General features: G+C 33.8%; 1 protein-coding gene across 1 annotated transcript in view; it reads left to right on the plus strand.

The window, feature by feature from the left end:
• SLC9B1 (solute carrier family 9 member B1) overlaps nt 1–23,483 on the plus strand; it is a 76,477-nt gene that overhangs the window by 28,156 nt on the left and 24,838 nt on the right. The window contains exons 5-7 of the mRNA XM_086704489.1: nt 10,207–10,377; nt 11,586–11,728; nt 13,058–13,185. Of these exons, the coding sequence (XP_086560615.1) occupies nt 10,207–10,377; nt 11,586–11,728; nt 13,058–13,185 (442 nt within the window). The remainder of the gene's footprint in view (nt 1–10,206; nt 10,378–11,585; nt 11,729–13,057; nt 13,186–23,483) is intronic.

Below are 23,483 nucleotides of genomic sequence, written 5' to 3' on the forward strand. Positions count from 1 at the left end.
CTCACGGACCGCGAGATCGTGACCTGGCTGAAGTCGGACGCTTAACCGACTGCGCCACCCAGGCGCCCCAGGAATATTTTGTTTTTATGAAGTACTTGCACTATCCATGAAGTGGTACAGTATTATTTGAAAGTGGAGTTGGATTAGTGGCAAACTCTAGGGCAACCACTAAAAAGAAAATGAAAAAAATAAATATAACTGATATACTAATAAAGGAAAGAAAATAGAAGTATATAATAAAATGTTGGGGGCGCCTGGGTGGCTCAGTCGGTTAAGCGTCCGACTTCAGCTCAGGTCATGATCTCACGGTCGGTGAGTTCAAGCCCCACGTCGGGCTCTGTGCTGACAGCCCAGAGCCTGGAGCCTGTTTCCGATTCTGTGTTTCCCTCTCTCTCTCTGACCCTCCCCTGTTCATGCTCTGTCTCTCTCTGTCTCAAAAATAAATAAACGTTTAAAAAAAAATTAAAAAAAAATAAAATGGTTAGTTAATGCCACAAAAGGGAAAAAAAGTAGGGAAGACAAAAATAAAAACAAAGAGCAGGGGCAATAAATAGCAAACAGTACAAACATGGTGGATGTTAATCTAAGTATATTAATAATAGCTTTAAATGTGAATGGTCTAAATACACCAGTAAAAGACGGATTGTCAGAGTGTATCAAAAGACCAAGATCTATAAGAAGCCACCTTTAAATATAAAGGCACACATAAATTAGACATAAAGGGATGGAGAAGGTATACCATGTAAACACTAATCAAAAGAAAGATGAAATATTAATTTCAGACAGCAGACTTCAGAGTAAGGAATATTATCAGAGATAAAGAAGGGTATTACATAATGATAAAGGGGTCAATTCCCAAGATCATATGATAATCCTTAATGTATATGTGTCTGACAACAGACATGTTGACATGTGTCATGGGGTTAACATGAAGCAAAAACTGGAAGAACTGCAAGAACAAATATATGAATCCACAAATATAGTTAGAAACTTAAACAATCTCTCAGAAATGGACAGATCCAGCAGGCAGAAAATTAATAAGGACATGAACTCAACAATATCATCAATCAACAGGATGTAATGAACAATTATAGACTACTTCATATAATAATAGCATAACACGCGTTATTCTCAAGATGACATGGAACGTTCACTAAGATAGACCACATTCTATCATACACATACAAAAACACTTTAATAAACATACAAAAATAGAAATCACACAATGGATGCCCTCAGACCACAAATGATTTAAAATACAATTCAAAAGAAAAGTAGCTGGAAAATCCTAAAATACTTGGAGATTAAACAATATACTTCTAAACAACACATGGGCCAAAGAAAGAACCTCAAGTAGTATTTTTAAATGTTTGGAACTAAATAAAAATGAAAATACAGCTTATCAAAATTTGTGAGATGCAGTGAAAGTAGTGAAATTAGAGGATAATTTACAACATTGAATGAATATTTTAGAAAAGAATAAAGATCTTAAATCAATCTTCTAAACTTCCACATTAGGAAACCTGAAAAAGGAGCAAATTAAACCCAAAGTAAGCAGAAGAAAAGACATAACAAAAATCAGAGCAGATATCATTGAAACTGAAAACGACAGAGAAAAATCAATGAAATCAAAAGCTGGTTCTTTGATAAGATCAGTAAAATCAGTAAGCCTCTAGCTAGGCTAATTAAAAAAAAAAAGACACAAATCAATTATATCAGAAATGAAAGAGGAGACATCACTACAGATCCCATTAAAAAGATATTAAAGGAATACTGTGAACAAGTTTTTGCCCACAAATTTGATAGCCAAGAAGAAATTCCTTGAAAAACACAATATGCTAAAATATGCACAAGAAGACATAGACAATCTGAATAGGCATATCCATTAAATAAACTGAGTCAATACTTAATCACCTCCTATAACAAAAAGCACCAGACCTAGATGGCTTCACTGGTGAATCTTATCAAACATTTAAGGAAGAAATTATACCAATTCTCTATACTCTCTTCCTGAAGATAGAAGCAAAGGGATAGTTCCCAGCTCATTCTATGAGGTCAGCATTAGCCTCATACCGAAAGCAAAGACATTACAAGGAAAGAAAAATACAGACCAATATCTCTGATAAACACAGAAGCAAAAATTCTCAACAAAATATTAGTAAATAAAACTTAACAATGTATAAAAATAACTATACATCACAACCATGTGGGATTTACTCTAGATATGCAAGGTTGACTTATATTTGAAAACAAATTCTTGTAATCCATAACACCAGTGGGCTAAAGAAGAAAAAATCACATGATAATAACAATAGATGTAGCATAAACATTTGATAAAATCCAACATCCATCATAATAAAAACTCTCAGCAATTTATGAATTGAGGGAAACTTCCTCAACTTGACAAAGAAACATCATTCCCAACTTGATCCATAGATTCAACACAACCCCAATCAAAATCCCAGCAAGTTACTTTGTGAATACCAATAAACTCATTCTGAAGTTTATATAGAGAGGCAAAAGACTGAGTTAAAAGTTGGAGAGCTAATACTACCCAAGTACAAAATTTACTATAGGGGCACCTGGGTGGCTCAGTCGGTTGAGCATCTGACTTCGGCTCAGGTCATGCTCTCATGGTCTCAAGCCCCACGTCAGGCTCTGTGCTGACATCTCAGAGCCTGGAGCCTGCTTCAGATTCTGTGTCTCCCTTTCTCTCTGCCCCTCCCCCCTCATTCTCTCGGTCTCTCTCTCTCTCTCTGTCTCTCTCTGTCAAAAATAAATAAGCATTACAAGATTTACTATAAACCTACAATAAACAAGAGTGTGTGATGTTGGTGCAAGACCAGACACATATACTAATGGAACAGAATAGAGGGCCCAGAAATAGACCCACACAAAGACAGTCAATTGATCTTTGATAAAGGAGACAAGGCAATGCAATGGAAGAAAGACTCTGATTTTAAAATGGGCAAAAGACTTTGACACCTCACCAAAGAAGATGACGAATAGGCATATGAAAATATTCTCAGCATCATATGTCTTTAGAAAATTGCAAATTAAGGCAACAATAAGAAACCACTATATACCTATTAGAATGCCCAAATTCCAAAACACTGACACCAAATGCTGGTGAGGATGTAAAGCAACAGGAACTCTCATTTATTGCTAGTAAGAATGCCAATAGTACAGACACGTTGGGTAACAGTTCCACAGTTTCTTACAAAACTAAACATACTCTTACTGTATGCTCCAGCAACCATGCTCCTTGGCAGTATTTACCAAAATGAGGTGAAAATTTATACACACAAAAACCTGCACATAGGTGTTTATAGCAGTTTTGTTCATAATTGCCAATTTTTGTGTGTTAACACTTGCCCTGTTTTTTTCCCCCAAACCTCTCCATCATCTTATAAACTTTTTTTGTTATTGACTGTGCCTTATTGAATTATAATATAGTTAACATACCACAATGTTAACTTAAGGCTTAAATGTGCAGCTCAATGAATTTTGACAAATGTATACAGCTCTGTAACCATCCCTCACATCAAGATAATGTAGGAGAGTCTTGCAGCAGTATGACTTTATTTATTCCTCCTCTGCCCTCTGTGCTAGATTTATATATATGTTCTTTACTTCTACATTCTTATTTTACTTCTGCAATTGTATATATTTTTACTTCTACATTCTTATTTTTGCTTCTACATTTACATATATATATATATATATTTTTTACTGCTACATTTGCTTTAAAAAAAGCCAAAAGTCTTTTTTTTTCATTAAAAAAATTTTCATATTTCTCCACATATTTACATTCTTTGGTTCTCTCCATTTCTTTTTGGCATTCTGGGTTCCCATGTGGAATTCTTTCCCTTCACTCTAAAAAACTTGTAGTTTTTGTTGTTGTTGTTGTTTTGTTTTGTTTTGTTTTTGTAGTAAAAGTCTTCTAGCATTCTTTTTAGCTTTTATTTGTCTGAAATTGTCTTTTTAAAAGAAATTTTAAGGGGCGCCTGGGTGGCGCAGTCGGTTAAGCGTCCGACTTCAGCCAGGTCACGATCTCACGGTCCGTGAGTTCGAGCCCCGCGTCGGGCTCTGGGCTGATGGCTCGGAGCCTGGAGCCTGTTTCCGATTCTGTGTCTCCCTCTCTCTCTGCCCCTCCCCCGTTCATGCTCTGTCTCTCTCTGTCCCAAAAATAAATAAACGTTGAAAAAAAAAATTTAGAAAAAAAAAAAATTTTAATAGAGGTATAACAGACATATAACCTTATATTAGTTTCAGGTGCACAATATAATGATTCTATATTTGTGTATATTGCAAAATGATCAAGATCAACATAATAAGTCTAGTGAATATCCATCATCATACATAGAAACCTTTTTTTCTTGTAATGAAAATTTTAAGTTCTACTCTCTTAGCAACTTTCAAATATATAATGCAGTAGCCTTAACTATCGTCACCATGCTGTATATTATGTCCAACAACTTATTTATTTTATAACTGGGAGTTTGTAACTTTTGACCCCCTTTACCCATTTTGCCAACCCCCCATTCTGGCAACCACCAGTTCCCTGTATATGTAAGCTTGGTTTTATGGTTTGTTTGATTTTTGGATGTCATATATAAGTGAGCATGCAGTGTTTGTTTTACTTTGACTTATTTCACTTACATTGATACCTCTAAGGTCCATCCACATTGTCTCAAGTAACTCTTTTTTAAGAGTTTATTTTTAAGTACTCTCTACACCCAACATGGGGCTCAGAGTCACAACCCCAAAATCAGGAGTCGCATGCTCCACTGACTGAACCAGCCAGGCACCCTGGCTATTTTATGACTGAAAAATATTCCGTTTTTATATTATATTATATTATATTATATTATATTATATTATATTATATTATATTATATTATATTATGCTATTGAAAATAATGCTACAGTAAATATGAGGGTACATGTATCTTTTGAATTACTGTTTTTATTTTCTTTACTCAGAAGTGGAATTTCTATTTTCCTCTCTTCTTGAGTAAGTTTTGGTAATTTGTATCTTTCTAGGAATTTGTCTATTTTATCTAGTTGTCTAATTTTTTAGCTTGAAATTATTTATAATATTTCTTTAGCATCATTTTAATTTTTGTAAGGTCTAAAGTAATGTTTCCTCTTTAATTCCTGATTTTGGTAATTTGTACCTTCTCTCTTTTTCCTTTGTCAGTCTAGCTAAATACAATCAATTTTTTTATTTTATTGACTTTCTCTAATGTTTTTCTCTTTTCTATTTAATTGTTTTCCACTTATTTTTTATTTCATACATCCTACTTACTTTTGGTTTGATTTATTTATGTTTTTCTAAGTTGTTAAGGTGGAAGTTTTTATTGTTAACTTTAGATAATTCTTTCTTTCTAATATTTTTTAAAGCTTATACATTTCCGTCTGTGCACAACACATCCCATTAATACTGAAATGCTTTGTTTTCATTAAGATATATTTCTCTTGTTATTACTTCTTTGATTCATGACTACTATTTGCATGGTATATCTTTTTCATCTTTTTATATTCAGCTTATCTGTTTCATACAAAGTATCTTTTTTATAGAAACCATATGGTTGGATCTTGCTTTTTTTAAAAAAAATCCAGTATGACAGTCTTCCTTTTGAATTTAAACCATTCAAGTTTAACATAAATACTGATATGGTTGTGTTTATGCCTGCCGTTTTGTTCCTTGTTTTCTATAAGTGTCATGTCTTTTGTTTTTCTGTTAATGCTTCTTTTGTGCTAACGAAGTATTGTTAGAGCACTATTTAAATTTCTCTATTGACTTCTTAGCTGTGTTTTAGAGGTTTTAGTTTTAGTGGTTTCTCTGGGAATTCTAATAATCATCTCCAACACTTAATTCCTGTGTTATATAGCAGCTTTGAGCCAATAGACCTCTATATGCCATAAACTCAACAATATTTTGTTATTCTTACTGCTCTTAATAATCTTAGTTTTTTTAAATGAAGAGGTGAAATGAGAATATATTTATAATCTTTTATACTTAGGTATTTATTTACCATATCCAGTATACTTTATTGCTTCTTATTGGTCCAAATTACCATCTTGTGTCATTTCCTTTCAACTTAAAGCATTTTCTTTAGTATTTCATTAGGGGTGAATTTTTCTATTTTCATCTGTCTGAGAATGTCTTTATTTCAACTTTACTTTGAAGAATAGGTGTCTGTTTATTTGTTTTTTAGAGAGAGAGTGCACACACAGAGGCTGGGGGTAATGGAGGGGTGAGAGAAAGAAAGAGAGAGAGAGAGAGAGAGAGAGAGAGAGGATCTCAAGCAGGCTCCATGCCCAATGCAGAGCCCAGCACAGGGCTCAGTCTCACAACTGTGAGCTGAAATCAAGAATCAGACACTTAACCACCTGAGCCATGCAGGCACTCCTGAAGAATGGTTTTACTAGATATTGAATTCTTAATTGACAGGTTTTTTTCTACATTTTTGAAATGTCACCCCACTGCCTTTGGGCCTTTATTTTTTCTGATGAAAATGCTGCTGTTAGTTGCATTATTGTTGCCCTGTACATAATGAGTCATTTTCTTACTACTTCCAAGATTTTCTTTTGTATTTTGTTGTCAGAAATTTGATGATGGTGATGATGTCTTTAGGTGTGGATCTTTTGTGCTTATTCTATTTGGGATTTGTTGGGCTTCTTAATCTATAAGTTAATGTTTTTTATTAACTTTGAGAGGTTTTCAGACATTATATTTTCAAGTATTTTTCTGCCCCTTTATGTCTTTGTCTTCTCTTCCTGGGACTTCTTTTATGCATATGTTAGTACTCTTGGTGGTATCCTATAGGTGTCTGAGGCTCTGTTCATTTTTCTTTATTCTTTTTTTCCTTGCTTCTCAGATTGATTAATATCTATTGATCTATATTCAAGGTCACTGATACTTTCTTTCACAAGATCAAATATGCTGTTGAGCCTCTCTAGTCAGCTTTTCATTTCAAGTCTTATACATTTCATTTCCAGATTTTCATTTTTAAATAAATTTTATCTCTTTATTGATATTCCCTATTAATTGACACATTGTCCTATTTTCATTATTTGAATACATTTATAATACCTGTTTTGAAAACTTTGGAAATCTAGCACCTGGACTTATTCATTCAGTCTCTATTGACTGCTTTTTTGTCCTGAATGTGGGTTGTATTTTCCCATTTCTTTCCATATCTAGTAAGTTTGGGCTGAAAATTAAACATCTTAGTTACACATATGGCAACTTTGAATTCAATTTTATTTTTTTAAGGTTTTCATTATTGTTGTTTGGGTAATTTGCATGTACTTAAGCTGTGGAATCATTCTGTGCCATGGTTTTGCAGCACCTGGTGTCTTACTTTTTGTTTATTTGTTTTTAGCCTATCTTCCTAGGGGTTTCTAATTTGTCTGCATAGCTTAAGAGTCACCTAATGATTTGGGGGAGACATTGTGTTCAAGCCAGTTAGGCTTCCACCCTCTGCCAAGTGATCCTATAAGTGGGTTGAAGAATGTATTCAAAATTGCTGCTGGTAGTCAAATCTCACATCAGTTTTTACTTTTTGCCATACTCTCAGGAGTCTTCTCTGTGGTTGCATACACATACATCCAATCAGCCACGCATATGTGGAGAACTTACCTCAACCTTTCTGTGATTCTGTCATATCCAGCATCTCCCAGTTAAATTTTTACCATATCTGCCACTCACCTCAGCTTGAGCTGCAACCTCAAACTGGCACCACAGCATATTTCCTCTGCCTATTCTGAAACCAATCTGCCGCTTCTACCCAGCAAAGTCATGGGTTTTCTCCCTCCACTCCATATCTATCCCACCTCCCCTCACAACAAAGTGGCTGGTTTTTAAGCTAGCTCCATGATGGTAAAACTACAGTGTTTCCTAAATGAAGTAAGTGAGGAAATGAGGGGAGGAATGATAGCAGTCCCAGGCAGGAAGGCCTCAGACTTTAACCAGTCCTACCTAAAACCCTAGCATCTTTTTTTTTTTTTAATAAATGCTTCTCAATTTGGTAACTGTCATTAGTCAGTTTTCAGGATCCTACAATTATTGGTTTGTTGTTGTTGTTGTTGTTATTGTTGTTTATAGCTTTACATGGAGGGATTTTTTTGTTGAGATAAATTGCCTATCTCTGCAGGTCATCATTATTGACAACCCCTTCCCCACTTACTTTTATATACCCTGATTAGCCATTTTGATTAGTAATGTGTTCTAAAATTGTATAGACTAACCTACATGTTTGCAAATTTCTTTCTACATCTTTCTTTTTGTTCTTATGTCCTTATTCCTAAAACATATCTTTCAATAGTTTTTGTTTTCAGTGAAAATGGAGTATGTTCTTAGATATATATTAACTTGACAATATCTTTAATTTGTTTTTTGTTTGAATGATAGTTTAACTGGCTACAGAATTCAACATTGAATATTTTATCTCTGCACTTTGAAGACTTTATTATTGTCCATGTTCCATTATTGCTATTGAGAATTGAGAATCTGCTCCAATGTTTATTTTTTTATGATTATCTTTCTCTCTCTGGATTCTTTAAGACCTTATTTTTGTCTTTGGTGGTCTGTGGTTTCTCAACATTATGTCTAAGTATCTATTTTAATTTAATCCTAAAATAATTTAATCATTTTGCTTCCTGTGTCCAAATCATTGGGAATTACTTCTTATTTTATAATTTTTATCTTAAATTCAGATTCAGTGGGGTTTATACTGTTTGGAATCAGGAGTGTCTATTGGGGATATTTTGAACTAGAATCTACTAATTGCTCAAGGCCTAGTTCCATGGGCAGATACTTTTTATGCTGTGTTTAGGATTTGGGGATTCCCAAACCAAGCAAATCATGTAAATTTGAGACTTAGCCTTAAGTTAGTTGAGGCCTAATTTTATATATGAATTCCCAGAGGTGATTTTGCCAACTAGAGACCAGCTAAGACAAACAAACTGCCCTGTCTTTTCCCTTTGTCAGTAGAATAGTATCTTCTGGTCCATTTAGTAAGAGTTTAGTCCTTCAAGTGTTCCAGTTTTGTGGATGGCAACAGTCAGAGCAGAGGAACAAGAATCTTAGTTCTAACTTTTTGCCTTGAGTTTATCAAAATCCTCCTCTTCTATCCTGCCAGTTTTATGGGGCCAAAAAGGGGTCACAGCTAAAAAATACACTTAAGTTGTTCTAAGTATTAGGAATTATGATTTATAGTAAAATATGTTAAATGTTTAATATGCAGGTGGCAATTTACAGTGTAATCATTTGTCCTTTGCAGAAACTTATGGATTCCCTGGTGAGTAGGGCCTTTCCTGAGAATCTAGTTGCCAGAAAGAAGATATCTACTAACTTATCCTTCTCACACTATTTACCTGTACTTCCTACATATAACCTAAGATACATTATATTCTCCCAAAGACCAAGTTCACTTTTTTCTAGCCATTAAATCCCTTTAATAATTTATGCCAAATATCAACTGAAGTATCCTTCCAGCACAAAGATTTATTCTGGTCCTGTTTTAAAAAGTTGGCACTCTACCACTGTGATCTACTATAAATTTGAGAATTCTTATCACAACCAATTATCTTTTTATTCATGATGCAAAGGCTACTCTAAAATATAAAATGAAGTAAAGCTCATCATATTGCCATGGAATTTTTTAAATGTCATATATTGTGAGAAATGTTTAGCACTTTAAAGGACTCACATATACTTCTATTTTTTTTTTTAATTTTTATTTTTAGAAAGAGAGAGAGACTGAGCATGTATGAGCAGGAGAGGGCCAGAAGGAGAGAGAGAGAAAGAGAAAGACAGAGAGAGAGAACCTTAAGCAAGCTCCATGCTCAGTGTAGAGCCTGATGCACGGCTTGATCCCATGACCCTGGGATAATGACCTGAGCCAAAATCAAGAGTCAGATGCTCTACTGACTCAGCCACCCAGGAACCCCTTAAAATATTTTTTAAAATACTAACACTTTGTTAAAAACTTGTGCCATAAATTGACAGGGACTTTGGAATATATGTTAAACAGATATTTCTTCAACCATACTAGCAAGCAACATTAGTCTATGTTATGTATCATTATATAGGCCTGGCTATTAATATGATATTTGATAAAATAGAATCATCTTTTGTATGTATATATCTATGTCTATGTAGATATATAGATATATGCTTTTTTTATATTTCAGGAGTTGCACTTTTTATGTTATGGTGTGTAGCCTGGTCATTCTCAGGCCCCGAAGTTCTCCCTGGTGGAAATTTATTTGGACTATTAATTATTTTTTATAGTGCCATGATTGGGGGGAAAATTTTGGAACTCATTAGAATACCTTCAGTGCCTCAACTTCCACCTCTTCTTGGTAAGTGTACAGTTAGCTCTTATTTCTTTGTTTTTGCTGTATGCAAATTATGAACATACTCTAGTCAGAATACATATAATATAGAAATATTTCAATGTAATATGATCTTTATAGCTTCTTTTTATATTTACTATATATGTGTGGATATAGCTCATTTATAGAAGTATTTATTCTCTTTGTATACAAGCACACATATTTTTTCTGAAATATTTTTGAAACAATTTAAATATACTCAATATATGATTCCTGTTGCTTTATTGTTTAATAGGACATTTTAAAATTAATTTGAAATATATTATAGAAAATGAAACATTTGGAAAAGACTGAATTTTTCTGTAGATAACCTAACTCAAATACAATGATAAGATTCAAATACTGTAGTGACTAGGGCACCAGAAAGTTTTATGGTTTAAGCTGTTTGGGCATCTCCACTATGTATATTCATGGATGCGTCATCTGCCTAACCAGTATTACATCCTCTTTCTTCATTACCATTATTATATAACTCTCCATTTGGACAGAGGAAAATTAGTGGAAGAACTTCTATCAGTGGTGTCTCATATCTTCTAAGTATTCAATACACCCAAATATTCCGTACACTGTGAGTAGAGATAATTGCTCCATCCTATTGCTAATACCCTTTCTATGTCCACAACACCCTTTTAGCACCTGCTAAGTATTCACTGAATCTTTTTTTTTCTCTCCAAAACTTCTACTCTTACCCTAGCTTAGGCTATTTGTTTTCCAAGTCTTCCATGGACTTTGGCAGAGCCTTTTAATTGTTCTCTCCTGTAGTTTTATGTCTATCTAACTCATCAAAACCATCACATAGAAAATACAAGATGCACTATGTCTCTCCCTCCTAAAACTTTTCCTATGGTACATTACTCTGGAAAAGCAAGCGGTGGGAATGGAGGCTGCAGGGGGGTTAGCTTTATATTATCTTTATATTATCTCCCGCCCATTCTCTCACTCAGTCCTTGCCCTTTTTTTGTTTAACAACACTGAATTACCTGTTTTAGCCCTTTGAGATATGTCATTTCTTATCTCCAGCCCTTTACTTATGCTGCCTTCTCTACTTGTATGTAATCTGTCCTTCACCAAAGTAATGATGTAGTGTGTTTAGAGAAGGGAAATTAAACATTTCTCTTTTCTAACTTAGAAAAATGAACTGAATCAGACATGTTTTCTTTTCTTTTTTTTTAAAGGGATGTTACTGGCAGGTTTTACCATCAGGAATGTTCCATTCCTCAGTGATTACATCCATATTAATAACACATGGTCTTCAACTTTAAGAAACACTGCCCTTACCGTTATCCTAATACAAGCTGGGCTTGGACTCGATCCACAGGTAGATTTGCAACTATATCTTGAATAAAGATATTTTAAATATTAGAGGCTGGTAGAAAAGCAAAAGAGGCAAAATTTTTGTTACAGCTGCTCCAAGTGAAGTCTGTAAGCAAAACTAAGATAAAGAACAAAGATTTTGCAGAAATATTGGCATCTTATAATTTCTACTTCTGGTCATCATTATTACTGATATGAAGAGAAATCAGTGTCATGTAAGATCTCTATTAGAAATCATCTTTAATTATTTTCATAGAGATAAATGTCCCTTGTACAGCATTTGTTTTGTTTGGGACCTGTGGCTTTTCTATGGATAACTATTTACTTTTCAGTTAATAGTAAACTTGTGGTGCTTGGGTGGCTCAGTTGGTTAAGTGTCTGACTCCTGATTTTGGCTCAGGTCATGATCTCACAGTTCATGAGATTCAGCCCCACATCGGCACAGAGCCCGCTTGGGATTCCCTCTCTGACTCTCCCTCTTTCCTTGCCCCTACCTTGTTCTCTCTCTCTCAAAAATAAATTAATAAACTTTAAAAAATAAATAAAGGGTAAGGTCCACTCCTAAAAGGTTTTTACTTTTCTTTTGTTTTTCAAAGAGATTAAGAATTTCAGTAACATTTTTATTTAATGACTTTATTCCCCCACAGATGTATGTTCTTGATTATCTGTGCATTGTTGTAGAAGCTAATCTTTTAAAAGATCACAATCTAGGAATCATAAATCTATTTGGGTTTTAAAAAGGTGACTCTTCATGAATAAATATAACAGCTACTGAAACAACAAATGTATGAGTTTAGTGAAAATATCTCAAAAGCATAAAGACAGTGACAACTTATTATAAGCTCCAGTAGAAAATTTGAACCAATGAGAAAATTCTAAAGTTCTCCTTTTTAGTGAATTATGCTGTTTTTAAGTGATTTTTCTCTTTTGGCACATTGATATTTTCTATTATAATTATTAAATTAACCAAACAGGTCATTTCTAAAAGTTAACTGATGGAAATAAACCTATAGGTCATACTTTTATTATACTCTTTATAAGAAAGATTAAGGAAGGTAGAAATAATTATTTAATTACAGAGAAATGGATTTTTTGAAATTATTTAGATACAACAGTATTTTATAAAATGTGAAGTACTTTATATATAACCCAATCTGTGATGTTAATTTAAAATGAGCTGTATTAGCATTTCAAGTCCAGTGAGACAATCTGGAAGATTTAGCTTAATAAAAACTAATTACTTAAAAAAAAAAAAACTATCTCAAAATTTACTTAAATAACTTTCTTGTTCACCATTGTAAGTTGTCTAAATGTGACTATTTTTATATTTCAGGCTTTGAAGCATTTGAAGAGAGTTTGTTTAAGATTGGCTCTAGGTCCATGCCTCGTAGAGGCATGTTCAACTGCTGTTATTTCCCACTTCCTTATGAATTTTCCCTGGCAATGGGGATTTCTTTTGGGGTAACTTTTTCTCATTTTTCTCTATGAAAATATTCGGTTAAGAATGCTTGGTTTGAAATTATCAAAATATTCAGAATATTATATAGACAAGCTTCTCATTAAACTTCTTTTCACAGTGGGGGTACCTGGATGACTCAGTTTAGCATCCCACTCTTGACTTTCGCTCAGGTCATGATCTTACAGTTTGAGTTCAAGCCCCACGTCGAGCACCTTGCTCACAGCATGGAGTCTGCTTGGGATTCTCTCTCTGCCCTTTCCCACCTCATGTTCTCTCTCTCTCTCTCTCTCAAAATAAATGAATAAATAAATTTAAAAAAAAAGTCATTTGGGGTACCTCAATGGCTCAGTTGGTTAAGGGTCCGACTCTTGATTTTGGCTCAGGTCATGATCTCATGGTTTGTGAATTCAAGCCCCACATCGGGCTCTCTGCTATTAGTTCGGAGCCCCCTTGGGATCTTCTGCCACCCTCCTCTCTGCCCCTCCCCTGCTCATGTGCTCTCTCTCTCAAATATAAATAAACATTAAAAAAAATTCTTTTCACACTGGTAGAAAACCTTGGAAATGTGTTGGTCAGAAGCAGAGCCATATCCTAAATCTACCATATCCTTAGCAAACATGCAGTCCCTGAATGTTTAGTGCAAGATAATTCATCAATTTACTCCTTCTCTCCTATATCGTTTTCCATTTCTATGTTTTAACCCATCCAGTGGCCTCTTCCTTATAAATTGTATGTATATATTATATACATATATATGAGATTTTATATATAGATATTATAACCAAAACACTCTTTCCCTGTATCCAATGTCCCATCTATTTTTACCCACTATCCATTTTCTCTTCATGTCCAAATTCCTCAAAACAATAGTCCATAATCACTCTCTCTAGATGCTCAACCCCTTTTCATTTTTCAATATATTTACCTTTTGCCTCCATTTGAATGTAAAGTTCACCCATTATATACTTACTGCCAAATCCAATGGATTTTTTAAAATTTCTTTTTTATTATAAAAGTAATAACCCAAATGCATTTTACTTTTGAAAAATTAAACTTTACAGATAAAACTAAGAAGTCTTTTAACCATGCCTTCAAATCCTAGTGCCTATACCCGTACCCAAAGTAACAGTTTTTATGAGTTTTATGTTATTATTCCATAGACCTTTAAAAATAACAGTCCAGACTTCTAAAGAATATATATTATATATATGTAACATATATATAATATATATTTATATGAAAATAGATAAAATAATATTCTGTTTTTCCAAGGATTTATCTACTGTATACATATATAATATATAAATAATATCAAAGAGTGTATCACTATGTTTGCGATTTTCTCTCTTTTACTCAACAGTATTCTTGAGATTTATACACTTAGAAATATGTAGCTCATTTGTTTAATTGTTGTATAGTGTTATATTGTGTGATAATACCAGATTTTACTTACAGTGTTCCAACAAATAGCATTTTGTTTGTCTCACTTTGCATAAATGTGAGTTTTCCTAGAATAGTTACCTAAGTTATGCGCATTTTCAGTTTTGATGGATACTATCAAAGTGCCTTTAACACGTACCAATTTGCCCTATCACCAGCAGGGTATGAAAATGGCTGTTATTCTTTCAAATCCTTGCAAATTATAATATCAAGTCTTGATATTATCAAACTTTATGATATTTTCCAATCTGGTGAACAAAAATTGATTATTTCTTTGTTGTTTTAATATGCATGTATGTGATTATTAATGAGCTTCAGTATTTTTATATGAGCCTGTTCAGACCTTTTTCTATTTTTCTGTTGAGTTATTCTTTTCTTTCTTATTGATTATATCAATGCTTTGGTACAAGTATTGCAAATACATGTCCTAACATACCACTAGATATTTAACTTTGCTTATGATGACTTTTTTTTTTAATCTAAAAAGGGTATTTTATTATTTCCAACAGATAGAAGAGCAAATACATAAAACCATTCCTTGACCTTGAAAATCAAAAAGAAAAACCAGGGCGTGGGGAGGAAGAATATAGCTACTTTTGATATAACAAAGGGCTTTTTTATGTAATCAAATTGATCAATACTTCTGTTTCTGTTTAATGCCTTTCTATGTGTCATTCAAAAGATCCTTTTTACCCATATATTTATGGTCATAAATATATTCTTCTATATATTATTATTATTACTTTTAAGTACATTTTAAAAAATTCTTTTAAAACAGTAGAGTTTATTATGTGTGGAGATCTAGCTACATTCTTTTTCCACGTGAATAGGTTGTTGCCTCAGCACCATTTATGGAAAAGTTCTTTTTTTCCCCCTTGATTTGAAATGTTGATTTTGTCATGTAACAAACCCCAGAGATTTGTGTTTTTTTATAATTTTTTTAATGTTTATTTTTTTGAGAGAGAGAGGACAAGAGTGTGAGCTGGGGAGGGGAGGAGAGAGAGGGAGACACAGAATCTGAAGCAGGCTCCAGGCTCTGAGCTGACAGCACAGAACTGCAAGATTGTGACCTAAGCCTAAGTGGGACACTTAACCAACTGAGACACCCAGACACCACAGAGATTTGTTTTTATACTTGTGTTCTGTTTTTCTTCCAATCCCTTTTGTCTATTTCTATGTCATTATTACATGGTTTTAACTATCTTGCCTTTACTAAAACAGTATCTTCATTTTTACATCGACTTGGTTTTTCATTCTAAGCTCTTATTCTCCCAAATGAATTTTAGAATCAACTAGTCAAGTTCAATGAAGAATCCTGAGAATATTTTAATTGGCATAGCAACGAATTAATAAATTAATTTGGAGGAGAGATGACACATTTATAATATTGAAGAGTTTTTACCCATAAATATGACATATCTCTCCATTATTTAGGTGTTATATTAAGTTCTATGTTTATAATTTTTAGAGAGATCTGGGTCTATCTTCATAGTTTTGTTCTCAGGTGTTTTATGTTTTTTATTGATGTTATTAATAGATTTTTCATAACATTTTCGAATTAGTTTTTGCAGATGTATAAGAAAACTACTGATTTTTAAAAATACATTTTATTGGGGCGCCTGAGTGGCGCAGTCGGTTAAGCGTCCGACTTCAGCCAGGTCACGATCTCGCGGTCCGTGAGTTCGAGCCCCGCGTCAGGCTCTGGGCTGATGGCTCGGAGCCTGGAGCCTGTTTCCGATTCTGTGTCTCCCTCTCTCTCTGCCCCTCCCCCGTTCATGCTCTGTCTCTCTCTGTCCCAAAAATAAATAAAAAACGTTGAAAAAAAAAATTAAAAAAAAAAAACATTTTATTGAGGTATAGTTCACATAGAATAAGCACTCATTTTTAGTGAACATCTCAATGAGTTTTTTTATAATGAGTTTTATAATGTAATTATATAGTATGTACTCTTATTTCTGGTTTCATATGGTCAGCAAGTTGTTTTTGAGATGCATCCATATTATTCATTCCATTTTATTGCAGAGTATTATTTCATTGTATGAAATATACCACCAATTTTATTCATTCACTTGTTGATGGATATTTAGATTGTTTCCAATTTAGTTGTTACAAACAAAGCTGCTATGAACTTTTGCATTCAAGTCTTTGTGAAGACATTTGTTTTCATTTGTTAGAGAAATGCCTAAGAGTAGATTTGTTAGATCATATGGTAAGATATTATTTAATTTTATTTTAAAAATGGGGTGCCTAGCTGGCTCAGTCAGTAGAGCATGCTACTCTTGATCTCAGGGTTGTGAATTTGAGCCCATGTTGAGTGTAAAGATTACTTAAAAATAAGTAAATAAATAAACAGTGCCAAAAATTTTCCGAAGTATTGTAGTATTTTACATTCCCACCAATAATGTATAAAATTCTAGGCCATCCACATCCTCTCCAATACTTCATAGTGTCTCCTTAATTGAACATTTTTTAGTTGTATGTGTAGTCGTACAAAGTTATAGTTTTAGGCAAGGGAATAAATAAACAATAAACAATAAACAATAAAAAGCTTCTGCACAGCAAAGGAAACAATCAACAAAACTAAAAGGCAACCTTTGGAATGGCAGAATATATTTGCAAATGACATATCTGATAAAGGGTTTGTATCCAAAATATATAAAGAACATATAAAACTCAACACCCAAAAAACAAATAATCACAGAAGACATGAATAGAGTTTTTCCAAAAATGGCTAGAAGACCAATGAAAAGATGCTTACTATCACTCATCATCAGAGAAATACAAATCAAAACAAAAGTGAGTTATCACCTCACACCCATCAGAATGGCTAAAATCAACAACACAAGAAACAATAGGTGTTGGCAAGGATACAAAGAAAAAAGAATCCTCATGCACTGTTAGTGGGAATGAAAACTGGTACAACTACTGTGGAAAACAGTATGGGGCACACACACACATACACATATACAATGGAATATGAGCCATAAAAAAAATGAAATCTTTCCATGTGCAATGACATGGATGGAGCTAGAGAGTATTAATGTTAAGTGAAATAAGTCAGAAAAAAACAGATAACCATATGATTTCACTCATGTGGAATTTAAAAAACAAAACACGTGAACATGGGGGAAAAAAAGAAACCATAAAACAGACTGTTAACTATAGAGAACAAACTGAGGATTGGTGAAGGGGGAGTAGGTATGGGGGTGGGTTAAATGCATGATGGGTTATGGAGGGTGTACTGGTAGTGATAAGCACAGAGCGCTGTATGTAAGTCATGAACTATTAAATTCTACACCTGAAACTAATATTCACTGTATGTTAACCAACTGGAATCTTAATAAAAACTTGAGAAAAACAATAAAGTTGTGGTTTTATAGTTTTTCATCAAATTTAGAATTTTTCAGCCGTTATTTAAGTATTTTGCCCCTCTTTCTTATTCTAGAACTACAACTACACATGTATTAGACTGCTTGATATTATTATGTAGGTCCCTGGTACTCTATTAACTTGTTTTACTCATGTTACTCTCTGTACTTAATTTTGCGTCTTTTTCCTCAGAATACTTCTTTATTAGCATTGGACTCTTTATAAAAATATGAATTCTTTTATTCTTTAAATAGGCAAACATGTAATTACATAACAGTATCTGATTTTATTCCCATTTTATATAAACAGAGCACTATTTGTTTAAGAGAAGCTGGCTTTTAATAGGTTACTACTAGAGTGCTTTATGTCCCTGTTAGGAAGTATATTTTGAGCATATTGCATTTTCTTTTTTGTACCTAATGGCTTTCAATGATGGTGCCATAGATGTTTTGCTTTTTTGTATATATAATTTGGGGTTTCAAATGTTGAATCATCAAAAAGCATTAAAAATTACCATTCTAAATCACCCCTCCAACACCACCCCCCCCCCCCAAAAGAGAAAGAACATTACCCTGGACCTAACTCATGTTTTGCTCCATGTCTATTGTTTCCATATTTGCCCTTTTCTGTTTGTTTTTGTTGTTTTGTTTTGTTTTCATCATGTTAAGTGTATTCTTTAGTCCCCATCACCTATTTCACCCAGCCCCCCTTCCCATTTCCCCTCTGATAATCCCATCAGTTTGCTCTCTGTTAAGAGTCTGTTTCTTGGTTTGTCTCTCTCTCTCTCTCTCTTCTTTGCTCATTTTTTGCTTGTTTGTTTCTTTCTTTCTTAAATTCCACATATGAGTGAGATCACGTGGTATTCTCTTTCACTGGCTGAGTTATTTTGCTTAGCACTGTACTCTCTAGCTCTATCCATGTTGTTCCAAATGGCAAGATTTCATTCTTTTTTTATGGCTGAGCAATATTCCATGTGTATGTGTACACATACACATATATATGTATATATATCACATATATACATATATATGTGTATATGTATATATATCACATCTTTCTCCATTCATCTAATGATGGACATTTGGACTGCTTATACTTCATTTTGGATATATTCCACTGCTGTGTCTTCAAGTTCATTGATCTTTTTCTTCTGCAGTGTTTAACCTTCTATCAGTCCTATCCAGTGAATTTTTTTAATAATTCAGATATTGCATTTCTTTGGTCATAAGCCATCTTACATTTCTTTCCAGCTTTATTGAGATAATGATTCACATATAACATTTTGTAAGTTTAAGGTATACAATGTGTTGATTTGATACACTTCTATATTGCAAAATGATTACCAACATAGCATTAGTTAACACCTCCATCTTATCACATACTTGCCTTTTTCTGTGTGTGTGATGAGAACTTTTAAGATCATCTCCCTTAGCAACTTTCAAGTATATAATACAGTATTATTAATTGTAATCACCATGCTGTACATTAGATCCCAAAACTTATCTTATAATTGCAAGTTTATACTCTTTTGACCAAAATTTCCCCATTTCCCCCATGTACCAGACCCTAGTAACCACCATTTTACTCTATTTCTATGAGTTCAGCTTTTTTAAATTCCACACATAAGTGAGATCATGCAGTATTTGTCTTTCTCTGTCTGACTTACTTCACTTAGCATAATGTCCTCAAGGTCCATCCATATTGTAAATGGCAGGATTTCTTTCTTTCTCATGGCTGAATACTTGTCCATTGCATATATATTGCACACATATATATATATACCATACACACATACACACACACATACACATACCACATCTTTATTCATGCATCCATTGACAGAAACTTAGGTTGTTTCCATCAGATACTACATTTTTTATTTCCAAAAGTTCCATTTGGTTCTTTATTCTGTCTGCTGCTTCCCCCCCCCCCATTATGTTCATGTTTTCCTTTAGATTCTTAAGGAACATATTTATACGTTCCATATGTAACATATTTATAACAACTGTGACAATATATTAATCTACCAGTTCCCTTGTTGCTGTCATTTGTGGATCTATATGTATTAACTGATTTTTCCCCCTGTTGTAGGTTACATTATCCTACCTATTCATGTGTCTAGTGATCAGATGCTGGGTTTTGTAGATTTTACGTTGTTGAAATCTGGATTTTGTAATTTTTCTTTAGAGTGTTAGACTTTGTCCCAGAAGGCAGCATTAAATTATTTGTGAGTTAGTTGATGCTTTCAAGTCTTGGTTTTAAGATCTTTTAGGGATTATCTAGAGTAGCCTTACTGTAGGGCTTCTAAGATGTGGCCCTTCTGAGTCTACTGAATGCCCTATGTGTTTGATGAGGTATCTCCACTCTAGTTGGTGGGAACCCAAAGGTTTTCCCAGCCTTCTGTGAGCTCTAGAAATTATTCATCTTACTGATGGTCAGTAATCTTTCTTTATGAGTTGTACTTGTCCACATTTGTGGGGTTTTACTCTATGCCTGGTCTCAGTAGTATTCAACCAAAGACAGGAAACCCTTCATGCCAATTTCTGGAAATTTCTTTATGTCTTTCCTTCCCTCAGGTACTCTGCTCTGAAAATTTTAGCTGCCTTGGCTTCCCTAGACTTTTTTCTCCTCAACTCAACAAGTTTGTTGGGCTTTGTTTGGTTTCTCTCCACCACAGCCTTGAAATTGTTCCCAAGCAGAAAACCTGGGCAATGGTGAAGTTTAATTCATTTGTTTCCCTTTTCTCATTTGTAACAGTTCTGTACTGTCTGTTGTTCAGTGTCTGAAATTTTTTGTCTGGTTTTCCAGGTGCTTTCAGCAGGAGGGTAATTGCAGAACCTATATTCTTTTACAGCTGTAAGCAGATGTCTTACTTCTGATTTTTAAAGGTTGATTTTATATATGACTATCCTGATGAATGTTCATATCGGTACTTTTAGTTCTTATATAAACTTCCTGTCTTCAAATAATTAAACTTCTGTCACTTCCTTTACCAGTGTTTATACTGTTATCTCTATTTTACTGTGTTCAATTGAATATCCCATCAATGTGAATATTAGTAATGGAAAAAAATAGATGTTTCTATTTTTAAAATAATTTTAATGAGAATTCTAATGCTTTGTCATTAATATGATGTTTACTGTAGGGTGTTAGTAGATGCAGTTTATTAGGTTAAGGAAAGTTTCCTGAATCTTGTTTGTCAAGAGGTTGCCTCTTAATAATAATAATAAAAAAAAATACTATCATTTTTTTTCCCTTCAATCTGACGTTATGAATTATACTGACAGAGTTTCTTAATGCAGAACCATCCATACATTTACAGACTTGGTCAGCATTTTTATTCTTTTAATAAACTGATGTATTCAGTTTGCTCCTATTTAGGATCATAAATGAAACTGAACTGTGGCTTATTTTCTTATGCTATCTTTGCCTTATTTTTATTTTTTTTCTACCCCCAACCCCTACCTATCTTTGCCTTATTTATGATCATGTTATTATTTTGCTATGACTGCCTCAAATCCCTTCATGTTGATACCTAGCATTTTAATGCAAGTTAAATAATCGATATAAATTTTCTTTTCTTTCATCTTAGTTTTTTTTTCCTTTTAAAATAAAGATAAGTGTAGAAGTTACTAAGATATGTGAATATCCTTAATTTGTATTTCTGTTGCAACAACTTCTGGATTCATTTTTCCTCCCATTTGAGTACTTTCACCAAAATGATTGTGAACGTGGGTCTTTGTGTGACAAATCTTTTGAAGCTTTGTATGCTTGTGAATATTTTCACAGTATTATAAAACCTAATTTGAATGACTATTGGACTGATTTTAAAATGTCCAAAATGGGGGCATCTGGACTGGCTGGCCGGTTTAGTTAGCAGAGCATGCGACTCTTGATCTTGGTGTCATGAGCTCAGGCCCCGTGTTTGGCATAGAGATTACTTTTAAAAAAAAAATCTTAAATAAATAAATGAATGAATAAATAAGTAAATATTCAAAATTATTTTCCTTGAACTTTTAAAAACTGTTCTGCTTTTTCCTTGTATCTAACCTTGCTATTGAAAAGTCTGGTGTCAAACTAATTCTTATTCTTTTGTTGATAACCTTTCTCGCTGGATGTTTTTAGAATTTCCTGTTTTAATTTTCTTAAATATTACTATAAATTATTTAGATATGGGTTATTCTGTTTCCTGTGTGATCTCTTCTTTAGATTTAAGGTCATTTGTCTTTAATTAAGGGAATTTACTTTCATTATTTTTTTGAGTATGCCATCTTTCTTTTCTAATTTCATATATTTATATTTATCATTTATTTTTTTTACTCATATCTACGTATTTTTTATTTTTTTTATTATCTTTTTTCCAATATATGAAATTTATTGTCAAATTGGTTTCCATACAACACCCAGTGCTCATCCCAAAAGGTGCCCTTCTCAATATCCATCACCCACGCTCCCCTCCCTCCCACCCCCCATCAACCCTCAGTTTGTTCTCAGTTTTTTTTTAATTTTATTTATTTATTTATTTTTTCAATATATGAAATTTATTGTCAAATTGGTTTCCATACAACACCCAGTGCTCATCCCAAAAGGTGCCCTCCTCAATACCCATCACCCACCCTCCCCTCCCTCCCACCCCCCAGCAACCCTCAGTTTGTTCTCAGTTTTTAACAGTCTCTTATGCTTTGGCTCTCTCCCACTCTAACCTCTTTTTTTTTTTTTTCCTTCCCCTCCCCCATGGGTTTCTGTTAAGTTTCCCAGGATCCACGTAAGAGTGAAAACATACGGTATCTGTCTTTCTCTGTATGGCTTATTTCACTTAGCATCACACTCTCCAGTTCCATCCATGTTGCTACAAAGGGCCATATTTCGTTCTTTCTCATTGCCACGTAGTACTCCATTGTGTATATAAACCACAATTTCTTTATCCATTCATCAGTTGATGGACATTTAGGCTCTTTCCATAATTTGGCTATTGTTGAGAGTGCTGCTATAAACATTGGGGTGCAAGTGCCCCTATGCATCAGTACTCCTGTATCCCTTGGGTAAATTCCTAGCAGTGCTATTGCTGGGTCATAGGGTAGGTCTATTTTTAATTTTCTGAGGAACCTCCACACTGTTTTCCAGAGTGGCTGCACAAGTTTGCATTCCCACCAACAGTGCAAGAGGGTTCCCGTTTCTCCACATCCTCTCCAGCATCTATAGTCTCCTGATTTGTTAATTTGGGCACTCTGACTGGCGTGAGGGGATATCTGAGTGTGGTTTTGATTTGTATTTCCCTGATAAGGAGCGACGTTGAGCATCTTTTCATGTGCCTGTTGGCCACCCGGATGTCTTCTTTAGAGAAGTGTCTATTCATGTTTTCTGCCCATTTCTTCACTGGGTTATTTGTTTTTCGGGTGTGGAGTTTGGTGAGCTCTTTATAGATTTTGGATACTAGCCCTTTGTCCGATATGTCATTTGCAAATATCTTTTCCCATTCCGTTGGTTGCCT

This window comes from Puma concolor, chromosome B1 (assembly GCF_028749965.1).
Source record: "Puma concolor isolate L17-30 chromosome B1, mPumCon1.1.hap2, whole genome shotgun sequence".
In the NCBI taxonomy this organism is placed as follows: domain Eukaryota; kingdom Metazoa; phylum Chordata; class Mammalia; order Carnivora; family Felidae; genus Puma; species Puma concolor.